The following is a 24,474-nucleotide window of genomic DNA, read 5'->3' as shown; positions in this document are numbered from 1 at the left end:
TGTTTAGATTATTAGGTCCTTGTATAGGGAGTCATGGTGACACAGCATACAGTTTAATGATAAGAGGAACGATCCAATGTCAAGCTACTACAAGGAGCATGCTTTAGGATAACTCTGCCAAAGGTTACAATTACTGATGAAACGCCATCCCATCCGTTTGGCAGAAAAATGTGGTGTTTGGGTAACACAATTTCATTGAGAACAGTATTGGTTATGTTAGTTACTGTCAATGCTGTCTTCTGTAAAGCTCTATAGGGCTGTCTACTGGTCATTATCTCCACTGAGGATCTGTTGCAAATAATCTACAATGCACAGGACCTCTATGCCTACAGTATGAACTAGATGCAGTTTGGTGGTGGAAAGGTTGAGCTACCCCCCCCCCCCCCATACAATGTAAAGCACTGGGACTAATCGTTAGCATAATTAAATATGTAGATTATAGATGTAGTCAAATCTATTATGCAGATAGATCATTTGTTGATTTCACATGGGGTTAATTCCTGGAAAGCTAGATAGTTATCTGGCAAAGCCAAGCTGTATCTCTAATTTACGGTCGCTCCAAGACCCTGAATACAAGTACAACTAAGTCAAACAACTGCAGGTTGAGGGAAAGCAAACTTCTGTCCTTGACTAGAATACTAATACAGTTTGAAAAAGAAAATGGAGGGAGGGAGAAACAAAATGCCCTCACCCCAAAAGAACCTGCAAGACAGAAAATGCCAGAACACGTCAACCCCAGAAAAGGCCTCTGGATTGTTAAGACCCACAACCTTCAAACAAATGCCCTGAACTGGGCCACTCTAGCCCCATGCGGTGGGAAAATGTTGTGAATGGGGTGCTGGGCCTGTGAGGAAGGGATCCGGTCTATTTTCCGGGGGATGAATCGGGGATGTGTTTGGGAGCAGGGGCTTCACTAAGCAGGAGTGATGTTTTAATTACAATCAGTCAGTGCAGACAGCTTAGAAATCTCACTTGACTGGAGGAATATATGATGGGGTTGGATGGGGCTCTTTGGGGTGCGACGGTGTGTGTGTGTGTGCCTGCATGCATGCCTGTGTGTGTCAGTCTGTAATGTATTTAGGGAGATCTATAAGGCTGAACACAATATTGAACCCAGTCCCACCTCCCCCTCTCACTATAGACCGAGAGAGAGACCCTGGGAGAATGTATGTTTCCAAGGTTATGCAATCGACCCACCACACAGAGAAGGCACAGACCTCTAGTGTGCTGCATTGAGTGTGTGTGTGTGTGTGTGTGGGGTGGAGGGTGGGGGGGAGGGGGGAGGAGTGTGTGGGGGTTTCTGAATGGAACTAGAGGAAGGGGGGCTAGAAGAGGGTGCAGAGAAAAGTTGACGAGAAGCTCATTGAAGGCTGAACTAAAGTTTGGAGTTACAGAGATCCCCGCCCCTCCATGCACGTTATATAGTGCAACCTGGACACCAACAGGCCAATATCTGGCTAACCATTCAAACCATAAGGCTGTCTTTACATCACTATGAAAGGTGAGTACGCACTGGGTGAAAAAATATGCTTACTTTTCCATGCATCTGTACTGGTGAAATCATCATACACAATTACAGTGGCATATTTCCTGCTTCATTTTAGGTTGGCATGAGTTTGCACTCTTCTAAAAATAACTTTTTGTTGAATGGTTAAGTTTGATGAATATTCAGTGAGTATTGTTGAATCCTAGATGTTGGCTGTGCGCCATGCTTGGTTTGTCTTTATGAAGATATCCCATCTGGTCTGATGATGCGTCCTTATTGAGACATTTGGGGACCATTATTTGGCACTTTTTTGATTGTGTAATAATGAAAACTGTCACTGAGGTTAGGAATAGTCTAGATGTTGATCTATTGAAAGGAGCTAATGTCCATGGATCTTATCCAGTCTTTATGACATGCAAGTCATGGATATACTTTAAGAAGGTAAGGTTGACAGGTCTGTTGTTGACAACTTTTGGTGATGAGGTCCATAATCACTCTGTTGACAGGTTGCTTAACAAATGTGTGCAGATTCAGTTGGATCGATACAAATGCATTTAAACATCTAAACCAATTTAAATGCAATGTGTTACTGTATCATTAGAAACAATACCAGCTGCCCTGGTTAACCTTGGCTAATGAATAACATAAGAATCATGCATGACTTGCCTTGCCTGACCCTTTTGTCTTTAGAGTTAAAAGTATAGTGGGTTGGGTTATGTTCCATTTGTTTATGCACCCTACATAAGGAGCTGTTATGTCACCCTACATAAGGAGCTGTTATGTCACCCTACATAAGGAGATGTTATGTCACCCTACATAAGGATCTGTTATGATACCCTCTATAAGGAGCTGTTATGTCACCGTACATAAGGAGATGCTATAGCACCCTACATAAGGAGCTGTTATGTTACCCTTTATACACCCTTTATATAGTATGACACCAGCTTTTAGATGATTTGTTATGGATCCATGCCATGCTTGTGAAGACTTGTGTGCTATATAAAGCATTTATATTTATATAGCATTTATAGTTAGTTTGAAGTGGGACCATCCCCTCAACTCCATTATGCAATTACAAAATAATTACTAAACTACTGTAGTATGTAAGTCCATGTTAATGCAATATTGTTGCTAGAGTTACTGAATAAATTCTAAACATGAATACAGTGAGATCATCCATATGTAATGTGGTACCATGATAGATGCAGCCAGAGCCACAGAAGAAGTCATTCCTACTTTATGTTGGCTATACTTAGCTGATGCAGGTGTCTGGATAATGGGACCGGTCTAGAATATTATAGTTTTTTTTCTGTCAGATGGGCAAAGTGAGGGGCATACAAATAGATTGAGTACAGTAATAGTTTTTAATATACATTTCTGGTTCTTAAAACATTCAGCTTTTTTTGTTTTGTTAAACGTGGCCCTACAGTAGCAACCCAGCAGATCTGATCCTGTGGTGGAAATCAATGTCATTGTTTACATTTTCCCTTGGGGGTTTCACTCATTTGTGTCCTTAACTCATCCAGGACTTTGTGCCTTATACATTCTGACCACAATCAGTATGATGGGTTTTCACCCACATCCAAGTGTTGACTTGACTTATCTCAGACAAACAAAGAGACTCAGATATTGGAGAATTTAAACATGTACGTACAGTATCACACTCAGTCTTAATTTCAGACAGATGTGTTGAATAATTTGATCAGAGATGTTAATTTATCTAACATTTTTATAATTTCATAAAGTGTTTGGTAATAGGTTGCATAATTAAAATCCAATACACCTGCCAGGCAATCTGAAAGTGCTTCATTCTTCTACTATGTTGGAATATGTCAGGTAACTGTGATCATGCTTTGCATTTTCCACTGTACTGATGTTGACAGTTAACGTATGCATTAACCTGATGTTTGGAGACCTTACAGTCTGTCATCTGTCAGCGTGTCTAGAACTGATTGACTGAGTATTATTATGTTAGGACATCTCTTAATGAAGAAGCACAGAGGCAGTGCTATGACTGCATTAAAAACACGGTGTGTACAACACATTAGGAACAATCAGTGTAGATGAAGGGGAGGTGGCAGGTTAAAGAAGGATTTTTAAGCCTTGAGAATATTGAGGCATGGATTGTGTGTGTGCTATTCAGAGGGTGAATGGGCAAGACAAAAGATTTAAGTGACTTTGAAAGGGGTATGATTGTATGTGCCAGGCGCAAAGGTTTGAGTGTGTCAAGAACTGCAAAGCTGTTGGGTTTTTCACGCTCGACAGTTTCCCATGTGTGTCAAGAATGGTCACCCACCCAAAGAACATCCAACTAACTTGATACAATTGTGGGAAGCATTGGAGTCAACATGGGCCAGCATCCTTGTGGAATGCTTTCGACACCTTGTAGAATTCATGCCCCGATGAATTGAGGCTGTTCTGAGCGAAAAAGAGGGTGCAACTCAATATTAGGAAGGTGTTCCTAATGTTTTGTACACTCAATGTATATCAGTTGGTGGTTCAAACCACCTAAAACCAATTAAGGGTTAAATTATGTTAATAAGAGCTAGAGCAGGATCTCACCACTGGTGGATGTGATGACATGCTGTAACATCCTCAGACAAGTTTATGAACATCTAGTTCCAAAATTCAAATACTTTTCTGTTTTGTGTGTCAACGGAGCGTATCGTACGGAGCTTTGTGGCATACCTATGCCCCCTAGGCAAAAACTGTGAGGAAAATAGGGTTGTTATAAATAATGGTGATTCAGGTTGGAACTTGCAGTCTAAATCCTCTGACTCTCTTTGTATGATGCCAAGAATCACAATCACTTATATTCACAACAGCCATTTATTATTTCACAATGTCATGAAGCAAATCTTATGGAGAACATTTCCCAAGATGGCAGCGTAGGTGAAAAAGATCTGAGGGCCACCATCAATCTACACCTGCAGTAGTAACAGCACGTGATTAAACAGACATGAACACACACACACTCAAACCCACACACATATTCTCACACATAGGAACACAACATGACCACAAACATATACGTGCACAGTCAAATAATAACCCCTGGGTTTTCTGGGAAAAGAGTAGAAATAGTGATATCCCCTGACTATCCGTACATTTTTAAAACAAGAAAATTCTGCCGTCTGGTTTGCTTAATATAAGGAATTTGAAAGTATTTATACTTTTACTTTTGATGCTTAAGTATACTTTATCAATTAAATTGACTTTTGACACTTAAATAGGTTTAAAACCAAATACTTTGAAACTTTTCCTCAAGTAGTATTTACTGGGGGACATTCACTTTTACTTGAGTCATTTTCTATTAAGGTATCTTTACTTTTACTCAAGTATGACAACTGGGTACTTTTTCCACCACTGGTAGTCAGAAATAGTGATATCCAGTATTCAGACAGAAAGAGTGAAATCCATTAGGCTGACAGAAAGGGTGATATCTAGTAGTTAGACAGAAAGAGTAGAAAGAGTATTATCCAATAGGCTGACAGAGAGAGTGATATCCAGTAGGCTGACAGAAAGAGGGATATCTAGTAGTTAGACAGAAAGAGTAGAACGAGTGATATCCAGTAGGCTGACAGAAAGGGTGATATCTAGTAGTTAGACAGAAAGAGTAGAAAGAGTGATATCCAATAGGCTGACAGAGAGAGTGATATCCAGTAGGCTGACAGAAAGGGTGATATCTAGTAGTTAGACAGAAAGAGTAGAAAGAGTGATATCCAGTAGGCTGACAGAAAGGGCGATATCTAGTAGTTAGACAGAAAGAGTAGAAATAGTGATATCCAGTAGGCTGACAGAAAGAGTGATATCCAGTAGACTGGCAGAAAGAGTGATATCCAGTAGGCTGACAGAAAGAGTGATATCCAGTAGACTGACAGAAAGAGTGATATCTAGTAGTTAGACAGAAAGAGTAGAAAGAGTGATATCCAGTAGGCTGACAGAAAGAGTGATATCCAGTAGACTGACAGAAAGAGTGATATCCAGTAGACTGACAGAAAGAGTGATATCCAGTAGACTGACAGAAAGAGTAATATCCAGTAGGCTGACAGAAAGAGTGATATCCAGTAGGCTGACAGAAAGAGTGATATCCAGTAGGCTGACAGAGAAAGTAATATCCAGTAGGCTGATAGAAAGAGTGATATCCAGTAGACTGACAGAAAGCGTAATATCCAGTAGGCTGACAGAGAGAGTAATATCCAGTAGGCTGACAGAAAGAGTGATATCCAGTAGGCTGACAGAAAGCGTAATATCCAGTAGGCTGACAGAGAGAGTGATATCCAGTAGGCTGACAGAAATAGTGATATCCGATAGGCTGACAGAAAGAGTGATATCCAGTAGGCTGACAGAGAGAGTAATATCCAGTAGGCTGACAGAAAGAGTGATATCCAGTAGGCTGACAGAAAGAGTGATATCCAGTAGGCTGACAGAAAGAGTGATATCCAGTAGGCTGACAGAAAGAGTAATATCCAGTAGGCTGACAGAGATAGTAATATCCAGTAGGCTGACAGAAAGAGTGATATCCAGTAGGCTGACAGAAAGCGTGATATCCAGTAGGCTGACAGAAAGAGTGATATCCAGTAGGCTGACAGAAAGAGTAATATCCAGTAGGCTGACAGAAAGAGTGATATCCAGTAGGCTGACAGAAAGAGTGATATCCGATAGGCTGACAGAAAGATTGATATCCAGTAGGCTGACAGAAAGAGTGATATCCAGTAGGTTACCCACTGTAGTCAGTCAGTGAGTCTGTTGAAGTGCAGTCTTTTATGAGAGAGGTGAATGCTGGCCCAGTGACTTGGTTTGAGACTTTATGAGAGAGGTGAATGCTGGCCCAGTGGCTTTGCGTGAGGCTTTATGAGAGAGGTGAATGCTTGGCTTGAGGCTTGGCATGCTCAGTTCTCCTCAGTCTTGGCCTTCATTTCAGACAGCCCCCTAGCTTCTGTATCAACACCTATCTGCAAAGCAGCTGTCCTGTTACTAAAAATGAGGCAAATATTTATTCTCACCTAGTAAATAAAAAGTGAGGCCTGTGCCCCTGGACTGGAGTCTGGAGAGGTCTCGGTGTGGAGGAATTTGGCTTCTGGGTCACGCTGCCCCCGTGGCCCACACTGAGCCTGTGAAAAACCAAGGTAAAGTGTGATCAGGCTCCCTGGCAGCCTGGAGATCTCCTCTCTATGCCGTCCCAGCAGCACAAAGAAGCCCCTTGCCAATAAGAGGCTCCAGTCCTTTATGATGCCAAGCCTTCAGTCCCACCAAATACCTTCTGAAAACAAGGGGCTCTATTTTTACCGCTGGCCACAATTTGGCCCATGCTCAGAAGATGTTGGCTCCTCTCTCCCCTCCATCCCATCCACCCTGCCCTGCTCTGCCAGTGATAGGCTGAGCTAAGAGCACATTCCCAAAGCTTATGGCACAGTGGGGTTGCCATCTCTCCTATTGTTGCAGACCTAAATTCAACTCTCTCTGCCGAGAAAACAGCCGTCTTATTAGACCCAGGAGAGCCAGGTCGGAATGGCCCTGGTGTTTTGGGTTAAGGGGGGACGATTTTTGGAACAGTCCTCTCCCGCAGGCCGAACATTAATTTGTTTTGTTTGATCTGTGACGGGAGGGGCTACTGGACTAACCAAGTTGAGAGAGGGAGACAGGGGGGTCAGAGTGAGGGATAGAGTGAGAGGGAAGAAGAGAGAGGGGAGAGAGGGAGTGAAAGAGAAAGAAACAGAGAGGGAGAGGGAGGGGAGGGTGATGAGAGGCCTTGTTAATGAGATATGACAGCAGTGAGCACGGTCAGTGAGCTGTCTGTTTCCTCTTTCAGCATCACTGGACCTAAACACCGTCCGGCCATGAGTTGTGGAGCTCAAACAAGCCGTCACGTAAGACACAATTTTCAGTGACTGGACCCCTTCTAGACAGGGAAGGACAGAGTGTACAAAACATTAAGAACACCTTCCTAATATTGAGTTGCACAGGGAAGCTGGCCCATGTCGACTCCAATGCTTCCCACAGTTGTGTCAAGTTGGCTGCATGTTCTTTGGATGTTGGACCATTCTTGATACACACGGAAAACTGTTGAGTGTGAAGAACCCAACAGCGTTGCCGTTCTTGACACACTCAAACCAGTGCACCTGGCACCTACTTCCATATCCCGTTCAAAGACACTTAAATCTTTTGTCTTGCCCATTCACCCTCTGAATGGCACACACACACAATCCATGTCTCAATATTATGTCTCAAGGCTTAAAAATCCTTCTTTAACCTGTCTGCTACCCTTCATCTACACTGATTGAAGTGGATTTAACAAGTGACATCAATAAGGGATCATAGCTTTCACCTGGTCAGTCTATGTCATTGAAAGAGCAGCTGTAATTAATGTTTTGTCAATGTTTGACTCTTTCTTGCTTGTGGTAAATTGTGCGTGAGAACTACAGAATGTCTTGAAATTCTTCCTTCTCTCACACCTCTTGCTGCTTGACCTTTGTTCCAAACACTCAAAGGGGATGTATGCACAACTGAAGGGCCCCTATAACCCCCATGTCCTTGAGGCTTGTACTCCTCCCATTGTTAATTTCCAGGACATAGTCCCTAGGGAGACTTAAGGACTGTAAAGTTGTGTTTGCTTTAAGATGAGCCTGTTGATCTGGGAGTGGTGTGATAAAGGTATACAGATACTACAGGAGAAACCCCTTCCCTGCTCAATACCACTACACAGTAAATACAAGGCTTTAGGCTGTGGGGTTAGCCTATATAATTATGTAAGGTAGTGTTACTCTCCCTCCCAGTGTCTCACCTCTCCTCCACTCACTCTAATGTGTTGCTTCTTCAGGCGACATGGAGAGCCTGCCCAAGATGGACCCCTCCAACGACCACAGTCGGCCCCTGGACATTGTGCCACAGAGCGATGAGAAGATGAAGGAGAGGGGTCAGTGGGGCAACAAGGTGGAGTTTGTCCTGTCTGTCGCCGGGGAGATCATAGGACTGGGAAATGTGTGGCGCTTCCCTTACCTGTGCTACAAGAACGGAGGAGGTAGGTGTTAACCTTTTACTGCAGTGGGCTAAATCTGGGTCACTCAGAGTGTTTCTAGATAGTCTTAAACACATATATTTTGAAACAAAAGTATATACCTCACACACATGGTTATGGGCTAAAAGAAAAGAAGACACCTGTACCATGTCAGACATAGAGTTGAAATGTATTCGATGTTGAGTTTGCATCCCAATATTACACTTTATATACATCACAGAAGACTGAAATATAACAAAACCGTTTCACATAGTAAGACCAGATTTTTGGCCGTTTTTAAAAATATATTTTTTAATAATGTAATTATGAAAAATATTAATATCATTCCACCCATGAGGCCACTAGGTCATTTGAGTGCAGGAAAGGGATACCATCACAGTGCTCAATGACAGCATGTCACATCATTTTGTTCATATCGGTTCACAATCGTCCTTCAGTACTATTGATCAGGACAACTGTGACTGATGTCATATCCATATCATTAAAGAAATGTAAGTTTACCTACTATATATTGCCTTTAACTGACCCAAAGCCTGTTGTTATGAACTTAAATGGCACTGGAGCCTTTGAGTACATTGTGTTTTAATGCTAGAAACAGTTATGAAGGGCATGGAATCTGGAATTAGCAGTGGTGTAAAACCTCAAAAGTGCTCATTTGGAGGTATGTAAATTGTTGTTGAGCAATAAATCCACCTAATGAATTTTTGACTGATATATGTTTATACATAAAATATATAAATCATGCAGTACAACAGTAACAAACAACACACTCCTGTTTGGAATGTATTATATCCCACAATATTAGGGAGGTACCAATTAAAGTTTTTCAGAATGACAGGGTTGATGTCTTTTAAATTGGTCGTTTTAAAAGAGGTTGAGTAGACGAACGGACGGACGGGGTGCATAAGGTAGTTCTGGGTTTCTTAAACTTCATTGTTTTTATATCTGTAGAACTTTAGGGTGAAGATAATGTATCATTTTATCAGAAAACAATAATTGATGTATTATGTCTAGCCCCCATTTCTCATATCTTGGTAAAATGTCATTGTAATAGCATTGTAACAGCAAGCTTGCCATTGTCCAAATGATTTACATTATTATACAAATGACAGTAATTTGATCAACATTTTCAAATCATTTGGAAAATAAATAAACTTAATACTAACATTTCACAAAGTATACCTCATTCTTCTGGAGAATGTTCTCCAAATCGGGGTCTTCCGTTCACCATTAATTGTAACGGAAGTTGCGCCGCAAGATCTGTGGATATCCTACCCGGCAAATGAATCGTGGGATGCTGACTTTAAAATTGGCCAAATCAAGGTAGCATTTTAGAGTACCTTTGGGACGTCCAACCTTGAAATGCTGCCTCAAAAAGCATCATCCTTGTTGATTGCATATGTCATCTGACCTCATATCAAAATGGAGTTCTAGTTCTCTCCTCTCCCCCTCTCCTCCCAACAGGTGCGTTCTTCATCCCCTACCTGATCTTCCTCTTCACGTGTGGGATCCCAGTATTCTTCCTGGAGACAGCTCTAGGACAGTACACCAGCGAGGGAGGTGTCACCTGTTGGAGGAAGATCACTCCACTGTTTGAAGGTGATCCTCCACTAATATCTACTGTCTATGAAGCAATGCCTTTCTTCACGGACTTGCTCATTTGGATGTTCCTGTGAAACTCCTGGCTTTTCGGTTATAGTACAGTTACAAAACATTTTGTCAGAACTATATTTTGTTTAATGTGCACTGCATATGAATGTGTTTCAAGGACAGGATTAAAGGGAAAATCCATTCAAAAACGATCTTCTTGATATTTTGCATCATCACGTTGCTTCTTGAAAGGGCAAAACATTTTGGGACTATATCAACAGTGGACTAATTATAAAAATACAAAAATATTGTTTTTTTTGTGGATTTTACCTCTATCTACAACCATGTCTACTACTTGTCTGCGTAACAGAATTAAATAAGAGAGACATTTTGAGAACTTTTTGCGTTAGTGCGTGTGTGTGAGTGCATGTGTGTGTTTGTGCATGCTTGTCTGCCAGTATGTAGTAGGAGGGGGTTGATGTAATTGTTGGCATGCCACTGACACTGGCACACTTCCAAGTATCCAACGCTTTCATCGTCCAATCGGCCCCTAATAAGGACAATATAACTGTAGACATTCACACAGGAGCCAGAGAGGCTACCGGATGGGAAATGGTGGAGTCGGCAATGTGAATGAAGACATGGTTTTCATGCGTGTTGTTGTATTCAACATTGAAAGGCATTGTCATAGCTAACCACAATGCTCCACTTGTCCTTGGTCCCCGCTGCAGGAGTGGGCTACGCCACACAAGTCATCGTGGCTCTGTTGAACTTCTATTACATCATCGTCCTGGCCTGGGCCATCTTCTACCTGTCCTACTCCTTCACCTGGGACCTGCCCTGGGCCTCCTGCAACAACACATGGAACACAGGTCAGAGATCCACCATAGGCTTAGTGGACGTTTTCCTTATTCAATCTTGTCAAAGCTCTTCCTCAAGGGCAGAAGGAATATGATTGGTTGGAGGAAAGCTCAATGGCAAGGTTGCTGGTTCGAATGTTACCCAACCCCTAACCAATTGAGATTACTTCAACTGAACCGATCGAATTTATTGCCTAAATATTCACATTGTTTCTGCCCTGGAGACAGAGCTGCCCACAAAACACGATCGAACGAGGAGAAGTCCAGCATGCCACCATATACAGAGAGAGGTTGAGCAGAAACATCCAGGACTACACTCAATTATTCATCAAATGTATTTATAAAGACCTTTTTACATCAGCAGTTGGTGGTGTCCCATGTAGTCTTACCTAACATTAGAATAGGGTTGGGTTCCCTAGAGAAACCATATAGCTGGTGTCCTCACTGAACTTGTGCGAACTTGTTGTGCATTTCTGTTCTCAAGATTCTTGCATGGAGTTCCAGAGGAGGAATGACTCTTTCAATCAGCCACGTCTGAACGCCACGTCTCCTGTCATTGAGTTCTGGGAGTAAGTACTAAGAGTCTATTGTTTCTCCATCTCCTTAAGGAGCCTGGGTGGCCTACTGTTTATTCCTCAGCCAACTGGCCGTTGTCTTGCCAACTGGTGTTGCACTGCTGAATACAAAAACACGATAGTCTTCTTTATGGGTGATTTTAAGAGCTGTGGTGTCCTTACAGATACCTCCATAATGTACATGTTTGCTCTGTAATTTCAGAGCTTACTAATCATGTTTGGTTATCTGTAAATAGCAATCACATGTGTATCCACATAATTATCTCACGTTATCTGTTCCCTTGTGTGTTTGGGATTTTGTAGGCGGAGGGTTCTGCGTATCTCCTCTGGCATAGACAATATAGGATCTCTCAACTGGGACCTGGTGCTGTGTCTGGCCATAGCCTGGATACTGGTTTACTTCTGTATCTGGAAGGGAGTCAAATCCACCGGCAAGGTACTCTACATTCTGTCTCTGTGAGCCTCCCTAATACAGTTCCTGACCAGGAAGAACCTCTGAGCCCTATCCAGATTGATTGATTCAGTGATTTTATTTGGCAGTTTAAGAAATACAATTATTTATTTCCATTGTGGTCCCTTAAAGTGCATGGTGCAATAAATTATATAGAAACAGACATGAAAATGGTTCTACCGTTCAGTCATCAGAAAGCTTTTGACATACGTTTAAAAATAGGTTTTGGTCGGTATAGCTTTAAGTTGTTGTGGTAGTTTATTCCACTTAACAGCACCGGTATATAGAAAGATGTTCTTACCGGAAAGGCTCTTAAATTGGAAAAAGTCAATAGCATAGTTTCTGGCAATAAATAGGACCAAGAGTTGCTCCTGGTCTGGTCACTTGTTCAGGACATATTCTAAGTATTTATACGCATTTCTCAAAGTTGCTTAACACCTTTGGACAGCCAAGTACTCTAGGTATGTGGTCCTGTGGAAGTCTGGCAGATAACGTGATACAGTAGCTGAGATGACTACACTCTTAGAAAAAAGGGTTCCAAAATAGTTATTTGTCTGTCCCCATAGGAGAACCCTTTTGGGTTCCAGGTAGAACCCTTTCTACAGAGGGTTCTACCTGGAACCCAAAAGGGTTCTACCTGGAACCAAAAAGGGTTCTCCCTATGTTGACAGCCGAAAAACCCTTTTACGTTCTAGATAGCTCTTCTTTTTTTTTGTGTGTGGTAGAGACCATTCAATGACTCTTTTGCTTCTTATTATGAATAGACACCTGTTTAACCCACTGTGTTGTACATTGCTATCTGTGATTCTTGGTGCTGTACTGTTTTGCACTATGCATACCGTAGCCGTGTGTATGTACAGTACAACCTTAACCCTGTTCCCTCAGGTGGTGTATTTTACAGCTACCTTCCCCTACATCATGCTGTGTATCCTGCTAATCAGAGGGGTCACCCTACCGGGAGCCTTCATAGGAATCAAGTTCTACCTCTACCCAGACCTGGGCCGCCTGTCCGACCCACAGGTACGCACACACAAACACACACACACACATCCCGACCATCACATCTGTGGGAAGTGGAAAAACCCCACAGTGTGTGTGGACAGTGTTTGACACGATGACCCTATAGACTGACTGACCCAGCGCTCCTCTGACCTCTGCCTGTCAGAAATAGAACACCTCACAGTCACACCTCTTGTGTATTCCCCAAGGTTACTATAGTTACTGTAGAACTGTGTTCCAGTACATAGAACTTGGACGATGAATGATTCACTTCGTTAGTTGAGCGAGTAATACTAATATGAAAGTGATTATTATACTTTGATTAGGAGGAGTGGTGCTTTGGCAGTGATGTAGGATTGTTCTCCAACCCCTTGGGAGCTAGCGCAATATCATCAAGAATGTTATAGAGCTGGATCATTAACAAATAAAACCTTGTCTGGTCAAGAGAGCAGAACATGACATGGGAAAAACCAGGAGGACGTTGTCTTTCAAACTAATGCCGTGCCAGAGAATGACCGAATCTGTAAAGTTGCCAGTCCCTAGAAATATTTGACGAGTGAGAGGATCTGGAGAGAAGAATACAGGTGTGCCAAGCTTGTAGTGCCATACCCAAGAATAATTGAGGCCATAATCGATGCCAAAGGTGCTTCAACAAAGTACTGAGTAAAGAGTCTGAATACTTAAAAAAAAAAAAAAAAAAAATAGGCAAACATTCTAAACACCTGTTTTTGCCTTGTCCTTATGGGGTATTGTGTGTAGAATGATGAGGGGGGGAAACGATTTAATCCATTTTAGAATAAGGCTGTAACATAACAAAATGTGAAAAAAGTCAATGGGTCTGAATACTTTACAAATGCACTGTATACACTACCGGTCAAATGTTTTAGAACACCTACTCATTCAAGGGTTTCTTTATTTTTGCTATTTTCTACATTGTATAATAATAGTGAAGACATCAAAACTATGAAATAACACATATGGAATCATGTAGTAACCTATCAAGGCACAAGCCGAGACCCAGCTGCAGACACAGGAGGCAGATGGTTGAAATCTTACAATGTTTAATAATCCAAAAGGAGTAAGAGAATGGTCGTGGACAGGCAAAAGGTCAAAACCAGATCAGAGTCCAGGAGGTACAGAGTGGCAGAAAGGCTTGTGGTCAAGGCAGGCAGAATGGTCAGGCAGATGGGTACAGAGTCCAGAAACAGGCAAGGGTCAAAACTGGGAAGACTAGCAAAAAGAGAATAGCAAAAGGAGAACAGGAAAAACACGCTGGTTGACTTGACTAACATATAAGACAAACTGGCACAGAGAGACAGGAAACACAGGGATAAATACACTGGGGAAAATAAGCGACACCTGGAGGGGGTGGAGACAATCACAGGAACAGGTGAAACAGATCAGGGCGTGACAGTAACCGAAAAAATGTTAAACAAATCAAAATATATTTTATATTTGAGATTGTTCAAATAGCCACCCTTTGCCTTGATAACAGCTTTGAACACTCTTGGCATTCTCTCAACCAGGTAGTCACCTGGAATGCATTTCAATTAACGTGTGTGCCTTGTTAAAAATGTATTTGTGTAATTAATTTTCTTCTTAATGCGTTTGAGACAATCAGTTGTGTTGTGACAAGGAAGATACAGAAGATAGCCCTATTTGGTAAAAGACCAAGTCCATATTATGGCAAGAACAGCTCAAATATGCAAAGAGAAACGACAGTCCATCACTACTTTAAGACATGGTCAGGCAATAAGGAATATTTCAAGAACTTTGTAAGTTTCTTCAAGTGCAGTCGCAAAAACCATCAAGTGCTATGATGAAACTGGCTCTCATGAGGACTGCCACGGGAATGGAAGACCCAGAGTTACCTCTGCTGCAGAGGATAAGTTCATTATATTTACCAGCCTCAGAAATTGCAGCCCAAGTAAATGCTTCACAGAGTTCAAGTAACAGACACATCTCAACATCAACTGTTCAGAGAAGACTGTGTGAATCAGGCCTTCATGATCGAATTGCTGCAAAGAAACCACTACTAAAGGACACCAATAATAAGAAGAGACTTGCTTGGGCCAAGAAACACGAGCAATGGACATTAGACCGGTGGAAATTTGTCCTTTGGTGTGGAGTCCAAATTGGAGATTTTTAGTTCCCACCGCCGTGTCTTTCTGAGACAAGGTGTGGGAGAGCGGATGATCTCTGCCTGTGTATTTCCCAACGTAGAGTATGGAGGAGGTGTTGGGGGTGCTTTGCTGATGACACTGTCTGTGATTTATTTAGAATTCAAGGCACACTTAACCAGCATGGCTACCATAGCATTCTGCAGCGATACGCCATCCCATCAGGTTTGGGCTTAGTGGAACTATCATCTGTTTTTCAACAGGACATTGACCCAACACACCTCCAGGCTGTGTAAGGGCTATTTTACCAAGAAGGGGAGTGATTGAGTGCTGCATCAGATGACCTGGCCTCCACAATCCCCCGACCTCAACCAAATTGAGATGGTTTGGGATGAGTCGTACCACAGAGTGAAGGAAAAGCAGCCAACAAGTGCTCAGCATATGTGGGAACTCCTTCAAGACTGTTGGAAAAGCATTCCAGGTGAAGCTGGTTGAGAGAATGCCAAGAGTTTGCAAAGATGTCATCAAGGCAAAGGGTGGCTATTTGAAGAATCTCGAATATAAAATATATTTTGATTTGTTTAACACTTTTTTGGTTACTACATGATTCCATATGTGTTATTTCACTATTACTCTGCAATGTAGAAAATAGTACAAATAAAGAAAAACCCTTGAATGAGTAGGTGTTCTAAAACTTTTGACCGGTAGTATATGTGTCTTTCAAATCTTTGAATGTTCTCAAACCATTACTGTCCATGATATTGGCAAGGTACGGATTCCATATTTGGACCATTGTGGGGATGTAAAAGGCTGCCTTCCAGATCGCAAAGCATTATTGTGAAATATTGGCTTATGGGCATGCCAAGTTACATTGTTTAAACATTTTGCACCAAATATAAATTGTGTGAGCAATAACAGGACCAAAGCGTAATTTACATTGTTTAATGGATACAGTGGTTCCTCAATTAAATGTTCGAACCACCAGAGGGCATCTTTGAGCACATCTACTCCATTTATTAATCAGAGCATTAGAAGCCGAGCAAAGAACACCATGCCATGCAATTGTGAATACGCTTCATGATTAAAATGTTATTATATATTTCATTATAGGCCCATGGGAAGAAAAAAACTAAGAAGATCAAGCAAGCCAAGTCCCAATATGTGCAGAATAGTGTATGAAATATTTGGATGGTTAGGATCGGACCCTTTTAATAAAAAAAATCCTAAAATAACATACCCAAATCCAAATGCATGTAGCTCAGGACCTGAAGCAAGGATATGCATATTCTTGATACCATTTGAAAGGAAACACTAAGAATTTTGTGGGAATGTGAAATGAATATAGAACAATATAACACATTAGATCTGGTAAAAGATAATACAAAAGAAAAAACATTTAGTTTCCTATTTCTTATTTTATTTTACATCATCTTTGAAATGCAAGAGAAAGGCCAATATATGACTTAGGAGTCTAGGTCCAATTTAGATTTTGGCCACTAGATGGCAGCAGTGTATGTGCAAAGTTTTAGACTGATCCAATTAACCATTGCATTACTGTTCAAAATATTGTATCAAGTCTGCCCAAATGTGCCTAATTGGTTAATTGATAAATTTTCAAGTACATAACTGTGCACTCTCTCAAACAATAGCATGGTATTTTTTCACTGTAATAGCTACTGTAAATTGAACAGTGCAATTTAAGCTTTCTGACCATATAAGACATATCTATGTCCTGGGAAATGTTCTTGTTGCTTACAACATCATGCTAATCACATTAGTGCACATTAGCTCAACCATCCTGCGCAGGACACCGCTCCCTAAAGGCCGACATTTGTTTATTTTCAGTTAAATCTGGTCGTTTCAATTCAAATGTGACTAGTTCCATTCTCCATTCTCTTTTTGATATTATATCCTCGCTTTTACTTATGATTATTTTCGTTGTAGCCCGTTCTGCAGTTCACAGTGCTGTATGGGTTTTGACTGACAGCTGTTATAAACTTCAGCACATTGGCGCAACAAGAAGATGCCCCTACCTCTCCCGCTAATTGGGGTACTTTTGCACATTTGTTGTTGTCTGAGTGAGGCAAATGCTGGAAATCGAGATGTCACCAAATGCTTCTTTCTATTGTTGTTATCTATTCGGTAACATTTCATAATCATTCATTCATTCAGAAGGTGCGCTCGCTCATGTCCTCACTCAGATGACTGACCGGCAACATCTATCCGTAGCCTAAATTGAATTTTCACACCTAGCCAAGCTATTAGACGATCCTTTTGTAAGTTATTGGAGGTGTGAATGTTTCTGTCCAAGAGTCTCTCTTCTGCCCAAGTGTCTCTCTTCTCTCGCACTATAGAGTCCTGCATGGGCCAAAAAATCAGCTGGCGGGTGGTCCCGGAGTTGAGAGAGAACTTGGGTATTGACGCAATTGCACTTGACGTGGACTGACGATTTTCCCGAAACAGGATACTTGTGCCTTACAGCCCATTACATAAACAAAGAGTGTTGTCTCCTGGAGTGGTGCTATTCAGCACAGAGTGGGACAGTTCTCAACCCAAAACTGCAGACAACGGAAGGACAGCCATTCTGAAAGAATAGCCATACGCAGGCCATGGGCCATCCGCAGGCCATAGGCCTAAACTGGTGCGGCTGGTAAAAGTTTCAGTAGGCTTATACTCAATATGTAGAATTTTTGCAGCCTATATTCGATTCCAGGAATTGTTTTTTAAGTTACAATTAAATGATGGTGTTATCTAAACTATATTGAATGTAATATCTTGTTTTGTTATGTCGGCTATAGGCTTTCTGTAGGTTAAGGCTCTTTCAAAGTCATTTGAGTTGTCAATATGCCGCGTTGCATTGCGATTTAAAAAACAAATTTCATGACATGATTTCTTTTATCCAAATGTTAAATAGACATGCAGAAAAATTCAGTCATCCAGGAAATAGTAATAATAGTCTACTGTCTGGAGTCATAAAAACATTAGGCTAAATAAATTGATGTTATTTTGTTGGGTAATTGATCATCTCACGGAACTCATAAGAATCGTCTTCTCTGTTCAACATAATTATTCATTGAGAATGTTAAACCCATAGGCCCGCAGTAAATGAAATTAGATTACCAGGTTCATTTTTCATTCCATTTTACTCCCTACAGTATGTTCAGTAGAGAGGGGGTAGCCTATTATAGCCTTGTATTTGTCATTGTTGATGAAATACGAGTGCTGTAGACTAATAGGTGTGTTTGAAAAATGACAAGCTTGCATCTGATTATTCATTATGAATAGGATTTATTTTATTTCATTCGTTTACATTCTTTATTGTAACCACGTCTCAAGTAATTGAACACGCACACACACACACACACACACACACTCACACACTCACACACTCACAAACAACATGAGCAGATTAACTTGGCCAAAAATGTGCTTTGTTAAAGACGAAAGAAAGAATGTGTCTGTAGTTATTTATTTTGAACCAAAGCCATGAATGAGGGAGGGCTCTATTACATTTTTTTATTTTTTTAAATAAAATAGCACCGGAAGAAATGGCAGCAGTTTTACGGGCACCCAACCAATTGTGCTATTATGTGTTTTTTTTTCGCATTATTTGTAACTTATTTTGTACATAATGTTTCTGCAACCGTATTTTACGGCAGATAAGAGCTTCTGGATATCAGGACAGCGATCACTCACCTCGGATTAGACAAAGATTTTTTCAACAACAAGAAAGACTCACATGATATTCTCCAAACACCCGGCAGGGCTAACATCCCAGTTATTCGCAAAGGGAAAGCGACGCAGGTACAGAGGATGAAGAGCCGGATGATATTCAGCTAGCGGGATATACGCTGCACCGGCAGGATAGAACAGCACACTCCGGTAAGACGAGGGGGGCGGTCTGTGCATATTTGTAAACAACAGCTGGTGCATGAAATCTAAGGAAGTCTCTAGATTTTGCTCGCTTGAAGTAGAGTATATTGTGATAAATTGCAGGCCACACTACTTGCCTAGAGAGTTCTCAGCTATACTTTTCGTGGCTGTTTATTTACCACCACAAACAGATGCTGGCACTAAGACCGCACTCAGTCAGCTGTATAAAGAAATAAGCAAACAGGAAACCACTCACCCAGAGGTGGCGATCCTAGTGGCCGGAGACTTTAATGCAGGGAAACTTAAATCAGTTCTACCAAATCTCTATCAACATGTTAAATGTGCAACCAGAGGGGAAAAAATTATAGATCACCTGTACTCCACACACAGAGACGCGTACAAAGCTCTCCCTCGCCCTCCATTTGGTAAATCCGACCACAACTCTATCCTGATTCCTGCTTACAAAAAAAAAATTAAGCAGGAAGCACCAGTGACTCGGTGTATAAAAAAGTGGTCAGATGAAGCAGATGCTAAACTACAGGACTGTTTTGCTATCACAGACTGGAACATGTTCCGTGATTCTTCCGATGACATTGAGGAATACACCACATCAGTCACTGGCTTTATCAATAAGTGCATCGAGGACGTCGTCCTCACAGTGACTGTACGTACATACCCCAACCAGAAGCCATGGATTACAGGCAACATTCGCACTGAGCTAAAGGGTAGAGCTGCCGCTTTCAAGGTGCGGGACTCTAACGCGGAAGCTTACAAGAAATCCTGCTATGCCCTGCGACGTACCATCAAACAGGCAAAGCGTCAATACAGGGTTAAGGTTGAATCATACTACACCGGCTCCGACGCTTGTCGGATGTGGCAGGGCTTGCAAACTATTACAGACTACAAAGGGAAGCACAGCCGTGAGCTGCCCAGTGACACAAGCCTACCAGACAAGCTAAATCACTTCTATGCTCACTTCGAGGCAAGCAACACTGAGGCATGCATGAGAGCATCAGCTGTTCCGGACGACTGTGTGATCACGCTCTCCGTAGCCGACGTGAGTAAGACCTTTAAACAGGTCAACATACACAAGGCTGCGGGGCCAGACTGATTACCAGGACGTGTTACCAGGACGATTACCAGGACGTGTTCACTGACATTTTCAACATGTCCCTGATTGAGTCTGTAAAACCAACATGTTTCAAGCAGACCACCATAGTCCCTGTGCCCAATAACACAAAGGCACATAAATGACTACAGACCCGTAGCACTCACGTCTGTAGCCATGAAGTGCTTTGAAAGGCTGGTAATGGCTCACATCAACACCATTATCCCAGAAACCCTAGACCCACTCCAATTTGCATACCGCCCAAACAGATCCACAGATGATGCAATCTCTATTGCACTCCAAACTGCCCTTTCCCACCTGGACAAAAGGAACACCTATGTGAGAATGCTATTCATTGACTACAGACACACCAAGACACACCAAGAGAGTCGTGAAGAGGGCACAACAAAGCCTATTCCCCCTCAGGAAACTAAAAAGATTTGGCCTTGGTCCTGAGATCCTCAAAAGGTTCTACAGCTGCAACATCGAGAGCATCCTGACAGGTTGCATCACTGCCTGGTACGGCAATTGCTCGGCCTCCGACCGCAAGGCACTTCAGAGGGTAGTGCGTACGGCCCAGTAAATCACTGGGGCAAAGCTGCCTGCCATCCAGGACCTCTTGACCAGGTGGTGTCAGGGGAAGGCCCAGAGACCCTAGTCAAAGACTCCATCCACCCTAGTCATAGACTGATCTCTCTGCTACCGCACGGCAAGCGGTACCGGAGTGCCAAGTTTAGGTCCAAAAGGCTTCTTAAAAGCTTTAAACTCCCCACGCCATAGGACTCCTGAACAGCTAATCAAAGGTCTACCCAAACTCCTCTTTTATGCTGCTGCTACTCTCTATTTACTCCCTATCCACATCGACGGGACAGTAGTGGAGAAGGTGGAAAGTTTTAAGTTCCTCGGCGTACACATTACGGACAAACTGAAATGGTCCACCCACACAGACAGCGTGGTGAAGAAGGCACAGCGGTGCCTCTTCAACCTCAGGAGGCTGAAGAAGTTCGGCTTGACACTGAAAACACTCACAAACTTTTACAGATGCACAATCGAGAGCATCCTGTCGGGCTGTATCACCGCCTGGTACGGCAACTGCTCCGCCCACAACCGTAAGGCTCTCCAGAGGGTAGTGAGGTCTGCACAACGCATCACCAGGGGCAAACTACCTGCCCTCCAGGACACCTACACCACCTGATGTCACAGGAAGGCCAAAAAGATCATCAAGGACAACAACCACCCAAGCCACTGCCTGTTCACCCCGCTATCATCCAGAAGGCAAGGTCAGTACAGGTGCATCAAAGCGGGGACTGAGAGACTGAAAAACAGTCTTGAAAAGATTGAAAAAATCTCAAGGCCATCAGACTGTTAAACAGCCATCACTAATATTGAGTGGCTGCTGCCAACATACTGAGTCAAATCTCTAGCCACTTTAATAATTAAAAATTAGATGTAATAAATTTATCACTAGTCACTTTTTAAACAATGCCACATTATATAATGTTTACATAACCTACATTACTCATCTCATATGTATATACTGTACTCTATACCATCTACTGCATCTTGCCTATGCCCCATGGCCATCGCTCATCCATATATTTTTTGTACATATTCTTATTCATTCCTTTACACTTGTGTGTGTAAGGTAGTTGTTGTGAAATTGTTCGATTACTTGTTAGATATTATTGCGCGGTCTAAACTAGAAGCACAAGCATAACATCTGCTAACCATGTGTATGTGACAAATACAATTTGATTTGATTTGATGCACCCCTTCAGGTGTTGACCTTACCGTGAAATGCTTACCTACAAGCCCTTAACCAACAATGCAGTTTAAGAAAGTGTTAAGAAAATATTTACAAAATAAAATAAACTAAAGTAAAAAATAATAATACATTTTCTTTAACTTGCATTTGGAGTTCTTAAAATTTAATTGAATGACATACATTATTTTGGAAAAGTAATGCATCTTTTCGATGTAGGCTATGTTTGCTAGGCTTAGGTGTGTGGCTGAGTAGAAACTCTTGGACAGAAACAAATTAAGTTGTGTAGTGTGTCACACCCTTTATTGGTTTATCAGCATGTTTTGAGTGTTTATTTATCTGTGCTTAGTAGCCGAGGCTATATGTCTGCGCCATCAATGCGTTCATTTAGCAGACATCACTTGCGTATATTCAGTCAACACACATACAGTTGAAGTCGGAAGTTTACATACAGTCATTAAAACTCGTTTTTCAACCACTCCACAAATTTCTTGTTAACAAACTATAGTTTTGGCAAGTCGGTTAGGACATCTACTTTGTGCATGACACAATAAATTTTTCCAACAATTGTTAACAGACAGATTATTTCACTTATAACTCACTGTTTCACAATTCCAGTGGGTCAGAAGTTTTCATACACTAAGTTGACTGTGCCTTTAAATAGCTTGGAAAATTCCAGAAAATTATGTCATGGCTTTAGAAGCTTCTGAAAGGCTAATTAACATAATTTGAGTCAATTGGGGGTGTACCTGTGGATGTATTTCAAGGCCTACCTTCAAACTCACTGCCTATTTGCTTGACATCATGGGAAAATCAAAAGAAATCAGCCAAGACCTCAGACAGAAATGGTAGACCTCCACAAGTCTGGTTCATCCTTGGGAGCAATTTTCAAACGCCTGAAGATACCTTGTTCATCTGTACAAACAATAGTACGTAAGTATAAACACCATGGAACCACGCAGCCGTCATACTGCTCAGGAAGGAGACGCGTTCTGTCTCCTACAGATTAACGTACTTTGGTGCGAAAAGTGCAAATCAATCCCAGAACAACAGCAAAGGACCTTGTGAAGATGCTGCAGGAAACAGGTACAAAAGTATCTATATCCACAGTAAAACGAGTCCTATATCGACATAACCTGAAAGGTCGCTCAGCAAGGAAGAAGCCACTGCTCCAAAACCGCCATAAAAAAGCCAGACTACGGTTTGCAGCTGCACATGGGGACAAAGATTGTATTGTAGAACTGTTTGGCCATAATGATCATCATTTTGTTTGGAGGAAAAAGGGGGATGCTTGCAACCAAAGAACACCATCCCAACCGTGAAGCACGGGGGTGGCAGCATCATGTTGTGGAGGTGCTTTGCTGCAGGAGGGACTGGTGCACTTTACAAAATAGCTGGCATCATGAGGCAGGAAACTTATGTGGATATATTGAAGCAACATCTCAAGACATCAGTCAGGAAATTAAAGCTTGGTCGCAAATGGGTCTTCCAAATGAACAATGACCCCAAGCATACTTCCAATATTGTGGCAAAATGGCTTAAGGACAACAAAGTTAAGGTATTGGAGTGGCCATCACAAAGCCCTGACCTCAGTTCTATAGAAAATTTGTGGGCAGAACTGAAGAAGCATGTGCGAGCAAGGAGGCCTACAAACCTGACTCAGTTACACCAGCTCTGTCAGGAGGAATGGACCAAATTTCACCCAACTTATTGTGGAAAGCTTGTGGAAGGCTACCCGAAACATTTGACCCAAGTTAAACAATTTCAAGGCAATGCTACCAAATACTAATTGAGTGTATGTAAACTTCTGACCTACTGGGAATGTGACGAAAGAAATAAAAGCTGAAAGAAATAATTCTCTCTGCTTTTATTCTGACATTTCACATTCTTAAAATAAGTGGTGATCCTAATTGACCTAAAACAGGGATTTTTACAAGGATTACACATCAGGAATTGTGAAAAACTGAGTTTAAATGTATTTGGCTAAAGTGTAGGTAAACTTCCGACTTCAACTGTATATTTTGCAGTAAGAGTATAACAGAACATTTGAGTTTCTCTTACAATAAAAACATTACAGTTTAACAACATGTATAGTAAGTAAGAGGCTACAACCCAGTTACAGCTTCTTCTGACAAAGTAGAAACAAAGAATATGTATTTTTCCTGGTGTGAGCTGTTTTATGAGAGGGACAGAGGAAGAGCAATCCTTACACTATTGTTCTACATTTAATCACCCTCTACTTCTTCCTCTTTATCATTCAGTTCTTTCAAATTAAATCATGAAGTTGTTCACAATTATCAGTTTCTATCTGGTTTCCATCACTCATTCATCAATTGACGTAATTTATTCAGTGAGGAGAGACATTCGCACCTAGGTACCAGTGCTTTACACCAAACTAAAAAGCATAATCAGCGTTCTAACTCACCTTGGTGGTGCCACAATATACCGACCTATACCATAATTTACGTCACTGCACCGCACCGAAGCATTGAACTACAGAAATGCAGCTGTGGCAGTATATTCATTTCGACAATGGATATTCTGCCGGTTAAAGCAACAGGAATATTAGTCTACTGAGGTTGGATTGATTAGATTTGAGCGTTCTGTTAAAGTTTCTGGCAATGGTTTTATC

At 41.7% G+C, this 24,474-nt stretch overlaps 1 protein-coding gene across 1 annotated transcript in view; it reads left to right on the top strand.

Annotated features, from left to right (window-relative positions):
* The first annotated feature begins 1,351 nt into the window (after positions 1-1,351).
* Positions 1,352-24,474, top strand: part of LOC139578269 (sodium- and chloride-dependent GABA transporter 2-like) — a 45,221-nt gene continuing 22,098 nt past the window's right edge. Inside the window, exons 1-7 of the mRNA XM_071405662.1 lie at positions 1,352-1,501; positions 8,307-8,507; positions 9,969-10,103; positions 10,826-10,966; positions 11,439-11,523; positions 11,833-11,965; positions 12,866-13,000. Coding sequence (XP_071261763.1) covers positions 1,495-1,501; positions 8,307-8,507; positions 9,969-10,103; positions 10,826-10,966; positions 11,439-11,523; positions 11,833-11,965; positions 12,866-13,000 — 837 coding nt within the window. The 5' untranslated portion in view covers positions 1,352-1,494. The remainder of the gene's footprint in view (positions 1,502-8,306; positions 8,508-9,968; positions 10,104-10,825; positions 10,967-11,438; positions 11,524-11,832; positions 11,966-12,865; positions 13,001-24,474) is intronic.

The sequence above is a fragment of the Salvelinus alpinus genome, chromosome 6, assembly GCF_045679555.1.
Source record: "Salvelinus alpinus chromosome 6, SLU_Salpinus.1, whole genome shotgun sequence".
In the NCBI taxonomy this organism is placed as follows: Eukaryota; Metazoa; Chordata; class Actinopteri; order Salmoniformes; family Salmonidae; genus Salvelinus; species Salvelinus alpinus.
This window is presented reverse-complemented; position numbering and strand designations above follow the sequence as displayed.